General features: G+C 40.2%; 1 protein-coding gene across 5 annotated transcripts in view; it reads right to left on the bottom strand.

Annotated features, from left to right (window-relative positions):
• Positions 1-21,607, bottom strand: part of HS3ST5 (heparan sulfate-glucosamine 3-sulfotransferase 5) — a 291,317-nt gene that overhangs the window by 4,181 nt on the left and 265,529 nt on the right. For 4 of the 5 annotated variants that reach the window (XM_067702312.1, XM_067702310.1, XM_067702313.1 and 1 more), the window contains one exon: positions 1,724-1,862. In XM_067702312.1, coding sequence (XP_067558413.1) covers positions 1,724-1,830 — 107 coding nt within the window. In that variant the 5' untranslated portion in view covers positions 1,831-1,862. Of the gene's footprint in view, positions 1-69; positions 1,617-1,723; positions 1,863-21,607 lie in introns of those variants that run through there. The other variant, XR_010933759.1, reaches the window with a different exon arrangement.

Genomic DNA, 21,607 nt, shown 5'->3' with positions numbered 1-21,607 from the left:
TTCTTTGCTGTAGGACTTGATTCTCTCACAGAACCCAGGCTGAGAGAGGCTGAAACAGTGTCTGCCCTGTCTGAGCTCGAAAGGAATTTCTCTACTTCTAGAAAAGGTCATTTTCCTTCTTTCCTTTATTTACCTTCTACCATGGGAGCTCATTCCCTGCAGAACAATTGCTTTTTGGACTCCCTAACTCAAGATAGGAAAAAATATCATATTATTTCCACTCCCTAAAGAGTAGGCATGGACCCCAGACTAAAAAACATGAAATTTTAGGATTGGAAGGGACAGTAGAAGTAATTGAGCTCAGCCTCCCGCCCAGAGAGCAGGGTCTTCAGTTTCTAAAGGACAGGTCTGTGTCAGCATGTGTCAATTTCAGACAATCTGCTCGAACTCGCAATGAGAGGTTTTGAGAAAGCCCCCCAAGCAATTCAATTCCTTATAAAAGCTACCCCATTAGAGACTAGAGACCAGGTTAACAATGAAAAGAGTTATCAACTAAATAACTAATATGTTAATGATTGTTAGATCAATTACTCAATAAAGCAAATGATTAGAAGCAAACTAAAGGTATTGGGAAGAACTTGATATAAAAGTTCCATTATGGACATAGGACAATGGTACCACCTCAAGGCTCTTCACTAATAACAAGTCCTACTTTAGGGAACTACTTGGAGTCAGTGATAAGCTCTGGGTTATACCGTTTCCCATAGTGAGTAGGAAGTTTACTTAGGAATTTTGAATTGAAAAGCATCAAAGGGGTTCATTTTATCAGTCAAAATTAATACTGGCTGAAGGAAAGCAAAGACCACTGTTATACTATTTGTTAAGTATTTCTGTGATAAGATCTATAGATTAGAAAAGAAAAAATGTAAGGAAGATATTTTTATTTTAATGTGTGGCTACACTTTTATAGAAAATGGGAATTGAATTCATGGGGAGCATACATCAGTTTTTCAAGAGCAAGAATTAATTTTAAAGGAAGCTTCAAATTTCAGAAATTAACTTCTCTACCCTTTCTAATCATACCGGATGTGGGACAGTCCAGTGGCATTCAATCTGAAGCCAGGTGACACTGCTGGACTTCTGCAGGTCTAGTACCTCTCAACTGTTGGCTTATTTAGAGCCAAACCCTAGCTCTGTAAATTTCCTCTCTGTGAACTTTCCATTGCTTTCTGGGCCATTACTCTGAGCGACAGACTCCTTGTCTGGTATGTTCAGCTCCTGGAAACCAGAGCTAATTAACATAGTTAAAACTCCCCCTGCAGCCATCTTTCCAGGGCAATGGATTCCAAACCTGATGAGCTCCTTTACAGTCTCATACATAATTTTAACTCTCTTGGTAGCACATTAATTGCCCACTTATAAATTTCAAAATGTAGATACATAAATACATCATCACTATTTTGCTACGGCTAGAGGTCAACAACCAGATGCACACAGAGCTATAGTAAATGACATTTTTACTGTACATGGCTTTATCCCTTCTCTGAGAGCAAACAACACACACAGAATACAAATGGATCTTGATGAACACCTTGGTTTGAGCAACTTGGATCTCTTTCTTTTAAAGTCTCAATAAATCAAAATCAATACTGCAGAAAAACATGCTTCTTGGGAATCTTGAAGGAGGAAAACAAATGGATAGATTTAAAATTATGTCCTAAGGAAGTTGAAATCAAGAGACATTTAAAGTTATACAGGCATAAGTATGTGTTTAATCACCTACCTATCCAAGCTCCCAACTCTGGCGACTAGATACAGGAGACTCCCAACAGCAAGGCTGCCCAGCACCAGGAGCTTCTGTCTCAGCCATGCCTGCTGTTTGAATAGCATGGCCCTCCATCAACCTTCAGGACTTCTGCAGCCTGAGAGATGGGGATAGAAGGGGACTCATCAGCAGTCATCTCTTACTGGCTCTGTTGATTGTCACAAAGCCAAGCAGGGGTGGGCATACAGGGGATAAAGTGATGTCACACAAAGAACAGATGCCATACCAGCCTTGACAGCGTTCATGGACAACAGCTATTTAGCAAAACTTACCTACCTTTCCCTGCTCTGTGTATAAGATCAAATACTAAACCAGAGGGAAGATACTATCTAGACAGAACTTGCTGGGCAACTGTCAAAGTACACTAAAATGCATATATAATTTTAAATGCATACATAAATGCATATATATGTAAATATATATATGTTTTTGTTGTTAATCATTCAAAGAATACTGATAAAATGAGCAACGGAGCAACCTGAGGTTTAGCAGCAGGGCAACCAGTAAACTAAAGGTTCTACTTCAGTATAATGGGATGAAGGTAGCAATTGAAATCCCCCTTCAGTAAGTTAGTATTTGGGGCATAACAATGACATGCTTTACTGATATGTTTTTTGTTTCATTTCGTTCTACTTGTGAACGGAGGAAGGGGATAAGATCAAAAGCTATGTCTTTACTTACTGAGGTCATCAGTGGTAGCTATCAGTATCTCAAATGTTTGGGGACAGTGGCTCTCAGTAACCAGATGTTTCCCTTCATCTCCTCTGCCCAGGCCTGGACTGGACTGACTGATTCTGAAAGCATGCTCCGACTAGATGCCCTGCTATGTGACCCCCTCCTGGCTCTCAATGAATTTAAACAGGGTTGGTGTTATGGGCCTTGCTCTAACATCAAGACAGAAGCTTACCCGGAAGCTCTGTACTCTTACACCTGAAATAAGGCCAGCTGAGGAGTGTAAGGCTTTACTAGTGCTGTTATTAAATTTTGGGAAAAAATGCAAGCTTCCGATTCAGTCTCTCTTATTAAATATAAATCCAATCCCCCTTTCAAGATAAGATTGTTTGCTTCACATTCAAAGTCAAAATGGTAACCCCAGAAGAGGGACAACAGCAATGGGTCGTGGTTAGAGATTGTTTTGATGCAATAGTCTCTCCCTATTTGCTAAGTGAAGATTTTCTCTGCACAAAAAAGGATTATACTAGGATTGATGGGTTGATTCATTCATTCATCAGGAAATACTGAGCACTGATAGCATTTCCAGCTATTCTACTAGGTTTATGGGGGATCCCAAAAAAGATCCTTAAAAAGTTTTAGCCCTTGGAAAACTGATGGTGTGATTAGAGGATCATGAAACAATCAGAGAACACCACCTCATTCGTGATAATGTATGAATAACTGTTGGGAAAAGAAAATGAAGGAGATGGTCAGGTATGTGGGCTCGATGGGAATGCTGTTTGGTGGTATGTAGTATATGATTTGTTGAGGAGGCTGTAGGAGGTCATCCCAAAAGGGAGAGAGAAGAGCAGCATTCACCCAACACACAGCCCACAAATATTAATGGAACGTGACTTAGGTTTTAGATTCTGTACCGGGTGCCCCAGAGATAGTGACCAACATGGGAGGCTATAGTCTCGTGGAGAAGACAGAAACTAAACCGGTAAATGTAAGGTTCACATGTACCTACAAATTGTAATAACAGAGGAAAAGTACAGGATGCAGTGAGAAAGAATACAGGGGGAAGCTACTTCGTCCTTCTTGAAGACGTGACATTTGGGCTTACGCCTGGAGCACAAGGACCAAGGAGGGCTGGAGGAGGGCAAGGTGGGTTTCAGCCAGACTAACCAGTGTGTGCAAAAGTACTGCGCAGGGAAAAAGCTTGGCTAGATTGAGAAGCGAAGGAGGGTTGGTGTGGTTGGACACAGGGATTTAGCGGAGAAGAGGAAGGGCTAAGAGCAAAAGCAAAGGAGAGGCGATAGGAAAGGTCTTTGTAGGGACTGGGTGAGGCTGGGGTTCTAGCTTAGCATGGCCTGCCTTGTGTGTAGATAAAATGGGGAAGAAAAGGGGGAGAGAAAAGGAGGTTTGTTGAGACCGACTGTGTGACAAGGACATTATCCAGGTGGTATTTCAGGAAATTGTCAGAAGAATCCTACTAGGCAGATACAGTTATTTCCATTTCAAAAACAGGTAGAGTGAAGCTCTGGCAATTTTCTCTAACTTGCCTGTGATCACACAACTCGCAGGTAATGTGGAGGCAAAGGCAGTAACTTATGTAGCGTGACTCAGGGCTCCACTGAAAGAATCAATCTTCTCCTATCTCTGGGTCGATGTCTGAAATCCTCGGAGCCACCTACCTTCAGCACAGGGCTCTGATCCCTGTTGAAATGCAAATACTGCAGCAAGATGTGGAACAGGGTGGCAGAAAGAAACCTGTGTTCAAGTCCCCTATTGAAATTCTCCCCTTAGTGATCTTGCAGTGGCTGTTTAGATTCTCTGAACCTTTTTTCCTTCTCTATAAAATGGGGACAATCTCTAACTTCCCCACTCCATAGGGCTATAACGAGAAGGAAGTAAGGGTTCTACAAGTGACATCACTACACAAAGGCTTATTAATATGCCAGGCTAACATAAGGGATTATGTGTCCTTATATCTTAGTGTAAATGAATTTAATGTGTGCTCACAAACAGTATGAGAGACAAAAAGCTAGGATGTGGTTGAAGAGGGCCAGCTACAAATGGGAGAGATGGGAAAAGCAAAGGTAAAAATGTGCTTGCCCGTGGCCTCAATGAGGGTCACTGGCCTCATATAGAAGAGCAACTTGGAGGGAGGCTGGGGATCACCTGGCCTCCTCTGCTACCTAAATGTAGCACCCACGTACCCCATTCAAAACTATACCGCATGATGCTTAGTCTGCTTTCGCCAGCTCCCTGATCCACCTGTCTGTCTGCAGCTACAGCTCAGCCATTCTTCAAGGTCTGGGCCATGTCCCAGTGTCTCTAGGAAGGGCTCTTCAGCTGATGCCCTAGTCCATGGTCCACTCCCTCCTCTCCTGAATTCTTGTTCTTGTAGTTAGAACCTCAGTTAGGAGTCCAGTGTTCAGAAGTGTTGCACTAGTGTTAGCTGCTGCCTCCTGCGTGTTCCATCACACCTCCTAGCAATGGGCTAAGCCCGCTGACTGAGAAATCCGAGAAGACTAACTGAAAGGCAGTCCGCCTGGAATCTGTCTGCTTTGCTCCACAGGCTGGTGGTTCCCCACGTTGAACTTGCAGAGTCTTTAGAAAACACACACTTGCCCCCCCTACTCAGAGATTCCAACTCAACAGGTCTGTATTAATCTTGTGTCTGTATTTTTACAGTGGAGGGAATGACGCACAAAACTCCAAATCGTTTTCTATTATCTTTTTTCTCCTTGGTCACCACGGTCAGTAAACTCTCCTTAATTTCTTCTCTCCTTGTCTTGTCCAGGCACTTAGTGCCTCCCTTGTTTCTTAACATTTGGGTGTGTCTCTGTGTTCATTTCCTATGGTCCAGACAGTCTGATTAATCTTCCTAACACAACTTATTTTGTCGGTCATCTGTTTTCAGTTGTTCACTAGATCAAGTCCAATCTCTTCCCCTTGCCAGCCCAGGCCCTTCCTTCTGAGGTCCCAGCTTGGGCAGTTGGCTTCCTCCCTCTTATTACTCACCAACACCAGCCCCATGCCTGTCAGGTCGGCCTCTTCATGGCTCCCCATACCCCTGTGCTCTCATCTCTGTGCTGGAATGTCTTTCCTATCTCTCCTCCTTTAATACTCCCAGATTCCACTGATATCTTCCTGGGGAGGGTGGTCCTGGTGGAGGTGGAATTTGGGGGAAAAAATCCCAACACTCTTCCCATTGGTAGGTAGTAATGGGTCAGGTCCCTTGTGTAGATAATTATGGGACCAAAGGGTCATAGCTGGGTTTAGGGATAAAACTTGGGAGACATTTACCTGCATGGGGTGCGTGAAGCTATGAAGCCATCTCACAGCTGAATTCTGCTTGAGTGAGCGGGCAGGAAAGAGACGAAAAAAGCGACTAAGGATGTGAAGGCTGCTGGGGAAGTAGCCCAAGATTTAGGAGAATATCATGGCAAAGTTCTCCAGTTCTCTATTGCAACGCACATATCATCTGGTAAACATTAGATTATTAAACCTGACTGAATATGGGGTCATTACTTCTTCTACTGCCACTGAATGTCGCTCAGTCTCGAAGACTCCAATGCTCCACCCACAGACTCTTCCTTTGTGATAAGCCCAGTTATCACCATGAAGGTTTTCCTCTGTGGGATAAGTTGCTGCTGCCGGCCCAGCTTCTTTATGTCTGAGATGACTTAAATACACCCACTGGGGTTTTCTCTCTTTGGGAATCCTGATTTCTCCAGGCTTTTGTTTGCAGGGCTGGCCTAGCTCTTTACACTGCCTCGTCCATTTATGGAAAGTCCATTATGCCCTCCAAAGCATCTTTATGCCCACTATGGCACTGAGGAAAACTAAGATTTTTTAATTTATTTGAGACCTCAACTAATATGAGCAAGTTGTACAGGGTGAAGTACAAAGACCATTGGATTGGGAGTCAAAGCCCTTGAGTCACATTTTTGTGTAGTTTTGTAACTGAAAGTTTCTGAGTTTGGTATCCTCACCTGTAAAATTAAGATAATAATGTCTGTCTCACAGGGGTGTTATGACAGGAGCCTTGAGTAAGATACTGTGGAATAGAACTTTACATTTGGGCACTTCACAAAAATGAAGCAGAATTAGTATCTTTGGGAGGGTAATACTTTAACAAGAAAAGAATAAAATAAATGCAGTTCTCATTAATAGTGTAACTGGATTGCAAAACACTAAGTCCACTTTTATACAAATAACTTTCAATGGAAATTCCTGTTAAACATTAAAATGCTAACACACACTATAATTGCTGTTCAAAGCAAGATGGCACAATTACAAACAAACAAAAAGTGAACACTTATCTTAAGTCGAAATCTCTTGGAATTTTTGAGAAGTGAGGGGGGCCAAGGTTGCAGTTTCTAATGAGGCTCTCTGGGACACAGGAAGTGAAATCTCTTTCTGCTTTGTAATCACTCAGACCACGTGCTAAGAGATAGTATTAGAGCAGCCGCAGAATAAACCTTGCTCAAGGAAAACCAAAGGTGGACTTCCCTGGTGGCACAGTGGTTAAGAATCCACCTGCCAATGCAGGGGACACAGGTTCGATCCCTGGTCCAGGAAGATCCCACATGCCGTGGAGCAACTAAGCCCATGCACCACAACTACTGAGCCCACGTGCCACAGCTACTGAACCCACGTGCCACAACTACTGAAGCCCGTGCGCCTAGAGCCCGTGCTCCGCAACAAGAGAAGCCACTTCACTGAGAAGCCCGTGCACCACAACAAAGAGTAGCCCCCTCTTGCCGCAACTAGGGGAAGCCTGCGTGCAGCAACGAAGACCCAATGCAGCCAAAAATAAACAAATTTATTTTTAAAAAAAGGAAAACCAAACGTACTTGGCAAATTTAACATTCAAGATGCCTCTTTGGTTTTCTATGACATCACGAAGTGCTCAAGCATCTGCCACAATGGAGTCTTAAAAGTTGGGAGTTGCAGGTCTTGGTCTAGGAGTACAAGTCACAGAGAAGCCATACCATCTAATCCTTACAGACAATGCTATTAAATTGGGGAGAAGGTTAACTGCTTCTCCAACCCCAAAGTCCCTTCCCTTTAGCTATGCCAGCTTTAATGGATAGTTTAATAATTTTTCATCAGAGCAGTCATACTGGTAATAGGCAATTTATGTAAAATTAAAGGTTTAAAAAATTTATTATTTCTTTTTATTAAAAAAAAGTTAAAGACCTACAGTGACATTTAAGCCCTCCTTTATCTCCAGTTTTTAATCTCCCAGTCTCTTTCATTTTGTGTGCCAAGAACAGCACAATTATAGTTTCTCCAGACTATGAAAGCTTTAATAGACACGGTATCTTAGCTGAACAAAGCCGAGTATCTAAATAACAGAGTATGTGGCCAGAAACGACAAATTGTACAGACATCTGGCTGTTTCTCCAAAGCAGCACTAAGTAAAGAAAGAAATGATTCCCAAGCTGACACAAAGAAATAAGGGAATTCAAAAATAATAATAATAAAGATATGTTCAAGTGCTCTTCAAAGGCTTATAGACACGGTTGCTGCAAGCCCCTGGTACCAGTAAAAACGATAACAGAAACAACATCAGCAAAGTTCATTAAAAACAACTGAACTTATATAGCAGAATTATTCCAAGGAAATCACAACAGTCTATTGAGTATTAGCTCATTTATCCTGGGCAACAGCCTTATGGGGTGGACAGGAACCACATTTATTGAGCCCTAGTCTCTCTGTTACTTTCTTTCACATTTATTATCTCACATAATACAACAGACCTGTGAGGAATTATCCGTTTTATTATTTTTTCTGATGGAAACCGAAGAGCAGAGAGATGAACAGATTATTTACCCAAGGGCATGTGGCTGGTAAATGCAGGAGGATTTAAATTCAGAATTATCTGACCCCAAAGAACATGGCCCCTTGATGGCAATGTCACTCCCTGAGCTTTGGATGCTCACCTGAGAGGCGCTATTTTTTTTTTTGATTAAATTTTTCTTTCAGTTTTTTATTGAGATGTAATTGACATAGAGCACGGTATAAGTTTAAGGTGTACAGCATAATGATTTCACTTACATGCATCATGAAATGCTTATCACAGCAAGTTTAGTGAACATCCTTCATCTCACACAGATACAAAGTAAAAGAAAAAAATCTTTTTCCTTGTTATGAGAACTCAACAACTTTTATATATAATGTAGAACGGTATTAATGATATTTATCATGTTGTACATTACATCCCTAGTACTTATTTATAAGTGGAAGTTTGTACCTTTTGACTGCCTTCATACCATTCCCACCCACTACACCCAACCCCTGCTTCTGGTAACCATAATCTGATCTCTTTTTCTATGAGTTTGTGTATTTGTTTTTTGAAGTACAATTGACCTACAACACTATTTCGTTCCTAATGCATAACACAGTGATTTGATATTTCTATACATTTAGAAATGATCACCGCTGGGAAACTCTTAATAAATACTTTTGCTTATTGACTGATGCGAGCAGACAAAACCACTTCAACTCTCCTCAAATTTCCTTCCATTGAATCTTACAGTAGAAGATGAGGATGTGAAATGAAAGAGTAAAAGAGGGAAACATTTTTATGGAGGGGTAAATAAAAAGGGCTATTTGGGTGTTTGAACCTAATAAAAGGAAGGGAAAATATTAATAAGTAATGATAATGAAAATAATAATGAAAGGTAATGTCTATATACGTTATAATGTATTTTTCATATTCACTATCTACTTATGATTAAAACCAACCAGAATCATGGGAACCCCACTTGTTTTCCCCGTAATTCAAGAACTGACTCTCCTTTTGAAAGATTTTTTGGTAGAGGATCAAAATAACATTGGTTTTGACTGCCCCTTGATTCAGATTCTTATGTCCTGATCTCTGTAAGATCTTGGCTAAATCCGTTTATTGCCTTTTCATTATCACCCCATCTCATCTTACCTCCCCCCAGCTCTTCTCAGTATCTCAGTGAATGGCTCCCCATCTGCTGACGGGGTTGCCCAACCCAGAAACCTTGGAATCCAATCATCCTTGGCTCTGCCCCACCAGTAAAATTCTATCTCCAAAGTACTACTGGACTCTACCTAGTTCTCTGCACTGTCATTTGTGAGTGCCTTGGTTCAGGTCACACTCTCTTTCCCTCAGATTTGATGGGCTCCTAACTGGCCTGCCCACTGTTAGTTTTGTTTTCGCCTCAGTTTATTCTCCACACCGATGACAGAGTGGTCTTTCCAAACAGAAATTTGATCCTGTTGCCTTCAGGCTTAATACTCTTTAACGGGACCCTATTATCCACAGGGTTTTAAAGGCCTTTTACTTCTTTCCACCGCAATTCCTCATTACCACCACCCCTCCCCCAGCACATTCACGTACAAACTTCAGTAGACAGAACAACTTGCAGTTCTTTGGAATAGGTCACGGTCAGTTTTGCATCAGGGCCTTTCTATTGATAAATAAAGTTTCCAGAGCCTAAAAACAATAACTCTGTGCCTCATCTATCGGGTCTGGGGCACCAATAGATGGTGTCCCAGTAGGATACTAATAGCCCGCCCCAAAGAACTTCTGTGAGTAGGAAATGAGCATGTAAAGTAATTAGAACACTGTTTGACACATTGTAATACTCAATAAACACTAGCTACATCTACTAATGCTGACTTCTCTCCAGGCCTTGGATTAATTCCTATCTTTTAGATTTTAGGCTCCTTGGGAAAGTCTTTCTTTATCACATAAGGTGGGCTTACATGTTCCTTCTGTGTCAGCACAGCATCATTTAATTCTATTGAAACCAAATTGTAATTGCCTGTGTACTGTATGTCCCTCTAACTAGAATGTAACTTCCATGAGATTATGGACTGTGCCGTGTTCGTTATTGTATCACCAGCATTTAGGGTCTCATACTCAGTAAATAATTGCTGAATAATTGAATCAGCTAGATGAAATGAACTTTGACTATCTTAATAGCTATGGTATCTGGATACCACATCTCTTTAAGCAGGTAAAAGTACTTTATCTTTGTTTAGTACTTTGCAGGTTTACAGAGTGCTACATGTGTATAATAACCTCATTAATATATAACCTCATTTCCCCACCCTTTTCCTTTTTGAAAGATTTTTTTTTTGATGTGACCATTTTTTTAAAAAGTCTTTATTGAGTTTGTTACAATATTGCTTCTGTTTTATGTGGGTTTTTTTTGGCTGGGAGACATGTGGGATCTTAGCTCCCTGACCAGGGGGATTGTACTCGCACCCCTTGCATTGGAAGACAAAGTCTCAATCACTGGACCGCCAGGGAAGTCCCTCCCCACCTTTTTTTTTTTCATTGTGGCAACATTTATTTTTTATTTATTTATTTATTCCTTTTCTGGTTAGCACTTTGGAGTTTTGTTTTTTTTTAACATCTTTATTGGGTTATAATTGCTTTACAATGGCGTGTTAGTTTCTGCTTTAAAACAAAGTGAATCAGTTATACATATACATATGTTCCCATATCTCTTCCCTCTTGCGTCTCCCTCCCTCCCACCCTCCCTATCCCACCCCTCCAGGCGGTCACAAAGCACCAAGCCGATATCCCTGTGCCATGCGGCTGCTTCCCACTAGCTATCTACCTTACGTTTGTTAGTGTGTATATGTCCATGACTCTCTCTCGCCCTGTCACAGCTTACCCTTCCCCCTCCCCATATCCTCAAGTCCATTCTCCAGTAGGTCTGTGTCTTTAATCCTGTCCTCCCCACCTTTTTATTTTGAAAAATTTGAATGATTACATATCCTTCATCTAGATTTACCGATTGTTAAATTTTGACATCTTTGCTTTATCTTTCTCTATATAAACATATTATTTTTACCAAACCGTTTAAGAATAAGTAACAGATTATCAACATTTCAGCAAGTTAGAAGACCCGCACCTGATCCCCACAAAGTCCTGTGATATAAGTGAGGCAGTGGGCATCCCTGAGGCCTAGGAAAGTGAAATGACCTGCTCAAAGCCTCAAACTATTAAACCTGGGGTTGCTAACTGCTAGTTTCAGGCTTTTTACATTGCGCAACTCCGCCTCCCTACTAAGTTCATTTAACGTTGAAAATGTTATAGAGTTTATTGGTAGAAATAGATATATCACTCATCTTCTCTTAAACATTCCACTTGTAAATTCTGATGAGTTATGTATCAAAAAAAAAAAAAAACTTTGGAAAAGTGGCTAAGGAGAAAATATTCTCAGGAGATTTCTTGTACTGTCTCCTATTTGCTTTTCTCAATTCTTTTAAAGAAAGAAAAATGGAAAAAGCTCTTTCTATACAACGTGAATAATGGCAGCATCTGAGGACGCCCATCCATTGGAGGGCTGGAGCTGGCTCGTACTTTGCAAGCTAGTTCTTAAAGCCATGATTAAGAACTACATTACAGACATTCACAATTAAAGAAGTTAAAAAACAAAGGCAATAAATATTGAAAACTCATTATTTCCTAATTATCATACTACATTTTACTATTATCTATGCTCCTGAAGTTAGGTCTATTGTGTTGTTCAGTGGAGATAATATTGTGCCTCTCTTCCTAATTCCACACTTAGTGAATTCATGTGGGTAGTTTAAAATTGGCCATGGAGGGAGGATTTATACAACTGATATTTCTAAACACTACGAAACATCCCCCCTCCCCAAGAGCAGGTTGTGAAGTATTTACCACAACACTACTAACCATGTCCCATTCATTTTTTCTTTTATGGATTCATTAATCACAACTTTCCTGAGTGCCCACTGAGTGTGTAGTGTGCTGCCATCACGGAAAAGGACAGTGTACCTGTCTGGCACCTCCTCTTCCCTCTTTAGCCTCCTCCTCCATTCTCCTCCCTTTCTAAAGAGATTATATTCATTTCTTTTTTTTTTTCGATACGCGGACCTCTCACTGTTGTGGTCTCCCCCGATGCGGAGCAACAGGCTCCGGACGCGCAGGCCCAGCGGCCATGGCTCACGGGGGCGGCCGCTCCGCGGCATGTGGGATCTTTCCAGACCGGGGCACAAACCCATGTTCCCTACATCGGCAAGCGGACTCTCAACCACTGCGCCACCAGGGAAGCCCTTTTTTTTTTTTTTTAATTGGAGTATGATTGCTTTACAATGTTGTGTTAGTTTCTGCTGTGTAACGAAGTGAATCAGCTATATGTATACACATATCCCCTCCCTCTTGGACCTCCCACCACCCCCCATCCCACCCATCTAGGTCATCACAGAGCACCAAGCTGAGCTCCTTGTGCTGTACTGCAGGTTCCCACTAGCTATCTATTTTACACATGGTAGTGTATCTATGACAAACCTAATCTCCCAATTCATTCCACCCTCCCCTTGCCCCTGTGTCCACATGTCAGTTCTCTACGTCTACGTCTCTATTCCTGCCCTTCACATAGGTCATCTGTACCATTTTTCTAGATTCCACATATATGCGTTAATATATGATATTTGTTTTTCTCTTTCTGGCTTACTTCACCCTGTACGACAGACTCTAGGTCCATTCACATCTCTACAAATGACCCAATTTCATTCCTTTCTATGGCTGAGTAATACTCCATTGTATATATGTACCACATCTTCTTTATCCATTCATCTGTCGATAGACACAGGTTGCTTCCATGTCCTGGCTATGGTAAATAGAGCTGCAATGAACACTGGGGTGCATGTGTGAGAAAATATTTGCAGATGAAGCAATGGACAAAGGATTAATCTCCAAAATATACAAACAGATCATGGAGCTCAATATCAAAAAAACAAACACCCAATTAAAAAATGAGTTGAAGACCTAAATAGACATTTCACCAAAGAAGACATACAGATGGCCAAGAGGCACATGAAAAGATGCTCAACATCACTAATCATCAGAGAAATGCAAATCAAAGCTACAATGAGGTATCACCTCACACCAGTCAGAATGGCCATCATCAAAAAATCTACAAACAATATATGCTGGAGAGGGTGTGGAGAAAAGGGAACACTCTTGCACTGCTGGTGGGAATGTAAATTGGTACAGCCACTATGGAGAACAGTATGGAGGTTCCTTAAAAAACTAAAAATAGAACTACCATATGACCCAGCAATCCCACTACTGAGAAAACCGTAATTCAAAAGAGACTATATTCACTTCTGAGGCCCTTGTAATCCCTTTCTTTCTATTTTCACTTTTCTAGGTCTTTGTCCTCAGCTTTCTGTGCCTGCTTCCAGTTTCTCCCTGCATCCCGCCACTATGTTCTTTAAATAACAGAACTTAAAGAGAAAGAATGCAGTGCTGTTATTCTTGGCATTGATAGCAAAAGAAAAGTACAGCTACATGTCTTAGAAAAATCTTTTGAGTAGTTAATAAATCTGTAAAATAATTTATAATTAGTTTGTACGCAAAATGATTCTAAAAGTCTCCTTGGGCAGGCTAACATTTTCTTAATTTGCAGTATTATTAATGTGCTTCAAAGCATTCCTCTTTTTATTACCATAGACACCTCTTTTTTCGGAATCTCTTCCTTTCAGGGCCAGAAGGGCTCCACCAAATTCTGTTCTCAAGATAACTGCCTATGTTACCATTCGTCAACAAATGTTTACTGAGTGCTGCCATGTTTACTGCAGACGCCAGGAATGATGTGGGCAACAAGGGACACAGATCCTGCTTCATTACTCTCTTTGTCTTCCAGCATTCAAGGTCAACTCTTGTTAAAAGCGTAAGGAAACTACATCCTCCCTTAAACACAGAGCCCAGATCCTCTTAGACTGGCAGTGAAGGAAGACTCCTCACAAGGGCGGGGTCTGCTGGACCTCAGAGTCTCATCTCCTGGCCCTAAGATCCACTTCCCCTGTGGAGGGTCCTTGCCTCCTGCCCAAGTATCCACAGTCAGACCACTCTCCAAAAGGCACAAGTCTTCCTTTAAAAGACTCCTCTCTTCAAAACCCCCTGCAAGTGAAGATGTTGGGATGTTTGCTTGTTGGGATGTTTAGACCAGCATCTGCCAAGGGAACAACTTGCTGCCTGACAGGGCCAGCTGTTGGCCACGTGACCTGTGTATTTGCATGGGGCTCTGTGTTTAGAAGGGCTGAATGCCTGGTTTAAGGCTCTGCTGTCACTGCCTTGAAATTCTTAATAATTTCTGAACAAGGAGCCCATTTTCATTTTGTAGTGGGTCCCACAAATTATGTGTACAGTCCTGGTGCCAGACCCTCCAGCCTTCAGAGAATGGATTACTTGTGTATAGGCTGTGGGCCTTCACAGTGGTGCCTCCTTTTTCCAGACGCTTGGCTTTAAGAGAGGTGCTGTCTTAACCCCATCACGTAGGAGCACAGTCCTTCATATCTTCTTACAGCACTGGGATTCCACTCCCCTTCATTTCTCCCTCTAAGTTCTGTGGTCTTCCCTGAGGCCCATCTCTTCCTTGGGTACCCAACCCTGGGAATGGTGTTGGCTTTCAGAAGCACGGTAGCTATCCACAAAGCCTTACAGTCCTAAGTACAATATCCCTAAAAGAGCATGGGCCACGCAAGGATAATGTGGTCACACACACACACACACACACACACTCTCTCCAGCAGAGGGGATCCCCTACCATAGATCTGTGGGGGAAATCCTCTGACTCCCACCCCTCTGCTCCATTTAAAGTAAAAACAGGAAGCTCAAACTTTGTTACTCACCTGCTCTGTGACTTTGGGTAAATCATTTACCCTCCCTGGTCTTCTGATTTTTCCTCCCAAGAAACAAAGGGTTTGGAAGGGATGAGTTTAACAATCCCTTCTGGGTCTAAACTTCTCTTACACTAAGGAATTCCATCAGATTAGCACTAAATGAGTGTTCTTATAAGGAGAGATTAATGTGTAAGGAAGTAAAGACAATTGCAGTGGGGGCGGAAATTAGTGCCTGAGGTGAATCTCAATTGTTAAGTGCTTATAAGCCCCCAGTTGTAAATAGTCTGGAACTCTTTCAAGATGGCTGCCTCACATTCCACTGCCTATCACTGTGAAAAGCAATTCTCTCATTCAAAGCCAAGAAATATCTTTGAAAAGACACCGACACTTAAGAAAGAGTCTACTGATGAGCTTTCAATCTGCCCGGACGTCAGGGAGCCCATAGGAATCGCATTCTGAAAAAATTAACCAAGGGCAGCAGAGGAAAAGCGTCACAAAGAATTCACTTTTCTTCTATTATAATGATCACATAAGACAGCTGTAAGGAGAAAGAAACAAATGAAGAAGATACAAGAACAGGGCATGGGAAGTGGTGTTCTGCATGTGTCAGGTCAAATGTGGAGGGATGGGTGTAGATTAAGAGGAAAATGGACACCACTTGTTAGCAGATTAAGCAGAAAATGTATCCGTCAAGATGCTCATAATTGCTCTATCAAATGGCTAAGGAAGCTATTCAATTCTTTGTTTCTTCAGTTAACCATGAAGGGTCAATGTTAGACATGAAAAGAAAAAAGTTGGTAAATTATATAGAACTGTGGAGTTTATTACTGCTCCGTGCTGAGGGCTTATCCTGGGAGTTACTGCAGGAGCAGCTTTGAGCAAATTCCAAATTTTCAAATGGGTTTTCCACTTCTTTCCTCCATTCAGCTTCTGATATCGTGCATACATAATTTCTCACAGCTACCATTATTGCATTAGCTTGAGTAGTCCTCTGGCTCTCTGCAGGATACTCATTTTGCATTTGTAATTACTAAACTTAAAAGGAATCAGTTAATTCTGTTTCTGTTTCAGGGTCTCATTTACTAGAATGAGGTCTTAAGGAAAGAGATAGGAACTGAATTTTATTTTGGCATGAAATCCCAATTAGTCTTAATCTCCATATCTGATTGGTATATGTAACTAATGTTTGTAGAAGAAGGGTATGTATTTTCCCTCCTAAAGTTTCTTTTCACTTCATTAAATAGTTACTGGAGTTTAGTAAATTTGTCCTGCTGATAAGTTTGGAAGCAGAATCTCTCCTTCTCTAATCTTGTGTTTATAGAAAAGTGTGAGTTGGAGAGGTGACAATTATACAGGTAATTAAGATACGTGGTCCAAACAGATCATTCCAGTAATTTAGCCTCATGCAGTTAAAGAGCTCAAGTTAACTGGATAAGCTCTTCCCTCTGACTTGTATAGCTGGTAAATTTTATAGTAATATCAATTCTACTTGTCATACTCAGTAACAGTTGAGTATATTTATTTTAAAATCAAGTATAGTATTGGGCTTCCCTGGTGGCGCAGTGGTTGAGAGTCCGCCTGCCGATGCAGGGGACACGGGTTCGTGCCCCGGTCCAGGAAGATCCCACATGCCGCGGAGTGGCTGGGCCCGTGAGCCATGGCCGCTGAACCTGCGCATCCGGAGCCTGTGCTCCGCAACGGGAGAGGCCACAACAGTGAGAGGCCCGCATACCGCAAAAATAAACTACCAGATAAAAAGTCAACTTTTAAATCTAATTTCCTGTCTCACAAATTTTGTTTTTGTTTTTGGTGAGGATCAAAGAAATGATGTATATAAAAAAATACCTTAATGCCACAAATAGATTAAAAGTATGGTGGTGCTTTTATCATTAACTTTTATTTCATTGTAGTTTTCATTATCCTCTGTCTGCAGCAACTTTTTCCTCCCCTTTAACCTCTATAACACTAAGTTATATATTTCTTTTATAATCTGAAGATGATGCTGATTTTACCATTAAAGTGAAGAATTAAACCATTAGCAGACTGATTGCACAGAAATGTGAATGCACCATGTTCAAATCTCAAAGTTGGACTCAGAAAATTCAACACATTTAACATAAAATTTAAGTGAATTTGTATCAGAACAACCTAAAAACTTTATAGAAAGATTTCCTATTATCTACTTAATCATCATAAAAAGTTTTCATAAAGCTACTATCTGTGTAGCACTTTGCAGTTTTTAAAGCTCTAGCTTAATCATTGTTTCATTGGAGTTTAACAGCAAAGATATGAGAGACAATAACTATTTTATTCTCTATTCTCTAAATGAGGAAGCCAATGTCTGGTCCAGGTACAGTCCTAGGTCCACTTAGCTAATGACTGGCAGAGTTCAAAATAGAATCTAGCTGTATTGACCATCAGTATTTGTGGGAAAATTCATCCTCTTTCTATGAGGATTTGGCATTAATTTTAGTACCAGGACTAGATACTCATTCATCAGTGCAAATCTAATCCTTGGGTGCTATACGTTTTGAAAGAGTGCTAAGTGATTTTTGTCAAAGTATAGCGCTTGGAAGAAAAGAAAGCAGTATAAAGTAATTAACAAGTGTTAATATCCTTTCTGTCTCTCTCTGGTTGGATCATCAGTTCTTCCCAGAAAAATATCCTGATTGGATGACAATACTTTCATCAAGGGTAGAAAAAGAGGACAGAAACCAGTTAATTAAATAATTCCTGAGAATAACAATCATTATGCCAATTACAAATTTAGCACATTAACTCCAATCACTTTCTCCCAGCTACTATGTACATTTTGGGTCAGGATATTCATTCTAGTGTGATTCCTCAGCACCTCCTAGGTTAGGCATTATTTTTGTTATTACTGTTTTACAAAACATTGCTTATTTAGATTTATCTGCATTTATCAATATCATCCAAAATTCCATTATCTGAGGCCATTGAGGTTTTTTGTTTTACTCATAGTGTCTTATTTCCTTGTTTGTTCCGTGATTCTTCATTCTGGGTTGTTCATTTTCTAAGGAACTTTATTTAACCCAGGAAGCCTGTTTTGTTTTGTTTCTTAAAATAAAATCAGTTTAATAAATCAATTAAAAATATATGCAGTACACGTGCAACTGTCAGACACCTAAGTTTGCTTTCAAGTTTTCTCCATTATTAGGAATAATGCAACACATATCCTTGTATGTCTTCTACTACAAACAGCCACTATCTGATTCAAACATAAACTGAGTAGTAAATGATCATGTCGTAAAAAGCATGACTTTTTTTTAAATTGGAGTATAGTTGATTTACAATGTTGTGTTAGTTTCTGCTGTACAGCAAAGTGAATCAGTTATACGTGTACATATATCCACTCTTTTTTAGATTTCCTTCCCATTTAGCAGGAAGCCTGGGTTTAAGTTGAGTCTTTCAAAGGAGTTATAGATTTGCTTCTGCCAGTTGCCTGAGGGCATGATCCTCTGGGATAATGCTTGAGGTTTTTTGGACCACATCTGTAGCATGAATTAGAACACCAAACTCAAGGGAGGACCTATTTGTGATTATGAATCCTCAGGAAATTTTGTCTTCTCACTCTGTGCCAAAATTGATTTCCTTGTGGAATATTAGGGTTTATTTCTAACTCATTCTTACAATAACAGTATAGTCTTCTAGAATACTATTTTTATGAGTGTCTCTTATTAGATTCCTTGTACTGACCAGCTCCCGTGCTTTTTCTCAAAGCTAAGCCCACATAACCATCAAAGTGCAAGCTAAAGGATTCTAGGGTTTGGCAGAAATTCTTGGAGTAATATTCTCTTGGGAACTTACTAATCATTCCTCATTTTATTTCATTTATTTCATTTATTTCATATTTTATTTATTTCATTTTATTTCATTCATGATTCCCTCCTTTCAAGTAGTCTCATAGATATAGTTATATACTTATAGAGACGGACACATAGTTTAGTTACTTCACCATACATTTTAGTTATTTCAATAGTGAGTGTGATACAGGGTACTTATTTGACCACACTGCCAGAAATGAAAGTCTCTTTTATTTTATTCCTTTCCCCTTAGGCTCATATAAATTTCTTGCCCATCTGTTTAATCAGTCACTCAGCAAGGACGAAATTTGTCCTTTTATAGACAAAGACATTTTGTGTCTTTGTTTCATCTTGTATAGTGGCTTATTTCAATTTACAAGGAAAAAATGAAATGGTTCCATTTGAAATGTATTCTGATATGATATAGTAAGGGCACAGTAGGTGGGGAAGAATTCTTCATTTCCTCCATGACCTTTGCCCCTGGTGTTCCTCCTGTGATTATGTTATGTTACAGAGCAAAATGATTTTGCAGATTGTAATTAAGGTTGCTAAACAGTTGACCTAAAAATAAGGAGATCACCCAGGTGGGCCTAATCTGATCAGAGGAGCTCTTTAAAAGCAGGGAGTTTTCTCCAGCTGGTAGCAAAAGGGATGGTTAGAGAGATTCCAAGCAAGAGAGGATTTGATGTGCTGTTGAGAGCTTAAGGTACAAGGACTTGGAGAGCAACTTCTGGGAAGTGAGAGCAACCTCTGGCCAGCAACCAGAAAGAACACAGGGACCTCATTCCTACAACCACAAGGAACTAGATTCTGTCAACCACGAATGAACTTGGAAGTAGATCCTTCCCCAGACTCTCTAGATAAGAGCCCAGTCAAACTGATGGCTTGATTTCAGCCTTGTGAGATTCTCCAGAGAGAATCCTGTTGAGCCCACCTGGACTTCAGACCTACAGAACTGTGAGTTAATAAATCGGTATTAAGTTGGGATGCTGGCAAGTCATTTGTTATGCAGCATTATAAAACCAGTACAGACATATTTCCCCATCATCTGTAGCTTAAAGAAAACAAAAAAGCAGGAGTGATTTCTTTCTTCTCTTAGAATACTGAGTACCAAACAGGGAAGGCTTGCCTTCAAGAGACACATGTACCCCTGACAATGCCAGCTCTATGCTCAAACTTTGAACAGAGAGGATGATGCAATTGAGTTTGCTATTGTCAAGAAAAGGTCAATTTAGTGAAATGTCAGATACTTTTCAGTGAAAAGGCAGATCATTATATCTGACACTAAGTCAGTACTCCGAGTTATAATGTACAAACTACTGTCTTCATATTACTCTCTTGGAAGCCGACCCCTCTGCATCTTTTTCTCAAGCTAAAGCCATGTTCCCCAATGCCCACCTCTGGAAGTGGGCTTCTTTCCCTGATGATGCTCCAGGCCTCTGCAGCAAAGTGGAAAACTGTTCATTTAACTAGCTCTTGACATTCTCTCACCCCGATTTCTCCTTAATCACCTTTCCAGCTTCCTTTCATATGAAATGTCCATACAGACCCTAAATTTGGCAAATATTTAGTTTCCAAATATTTAGTTTCCAAAATATGCCAGATATTTTGCTAATTTCCTTCATGCCTTTCCTTCTACTCATGATGTCCTTTCTTTATGTCCACTTGTAGAAATTGTCCTTATTCATCAATATTCAGCTCTGAGCTCACTTCCCCCAAGAACCTTTTCTAGATACTTCCAGGCAGAATTGTATATTCCCTCTTCTGTTTCCAAAGTGTTCAAAATCAGGTTTGCTCTCTGTTGTGTAAATGCCTGCCTTGCCCATGATGTTGTTAAGTTACATTAAGAACAACTGTTCATATCAATACATTTATAAACATTTATATACATACACACACACATATACATACATACATACATACATATATATATATATATATATATATATATATATATATATATATATATATAAACTCCCCAAAGCCTGGCACAGTTTATTAGTAGATGTCTGTGGAACTGAGGTTCCAATCTAGTGAGATAAGCAAGATAATCAGGTGATGCAACAAACTGTTCTCCTTTTCCTTTAACTATGTGAATTGGCATATTGCTCTTTACTTTCTCCTTCAATTGGATTGTGCAGACTTGGCATTTCTCCCAAACTTCTATAATACATGAGTCAACCACCACAGTCCATCCTCAATTATTTCAAAGCCAGGTTATTTCCACAACATCGTCTCCCTGTCTTGTGTCCATAATATCCTTCCTGTGACCATAATATCCTCACAATCTGATACATGTCTACATACTAAAACGTCATTCAGCTGTCTAAAAATTGTTTTTACTGAACCACTCTCTACCTCAAAACCCAGCAATGTCTGTCCATAGGCTAGAGTTGCTTTGTCCAATACTGTAGTCACTGGTCACTAGCCATTAGCACACTGCTGCAAGTGTTAAGTACCCACAGATTTTAAAGACATAGTATGAAAAAAAGAACGTAAAATATTTCATTAAAATGTTTTGTATTGATTATATTGACTATATGTTGAAATGAAATGATACCTTGCCTACACTGGGTAAAAGAAAATATATCACTAAAGTTAATTCACTTGTTTCTTTTTACCTTTTAAAATGAGGCCACTTAAGTCTTAAAATTATGTATATGGCTTGCATTATACGCTATAGACAGTGCTAGCCAAAGGC

The sequence above is a fragment of the Pseudorca crassidens genome, chromosome 13, assembly GCF_039906515.1.
Source record: "Pseudorca crassidens isolate mPseCra1 chromosome 13, mPseCra1.hap1, whole genome shotgun sequence".
NCBI classification, from domain to species: Eukaryota; Metazoa; Chordata; class Mammalia; order Artiodactyla; family Delphinidae; genus Pseudorca; species Pseudorca crassidens.
The sequence above is the reverse complement of the archived record's forward strand: the minus strand, read 5'-3'. Positions and strand labels throughout refer to the sequence as shown.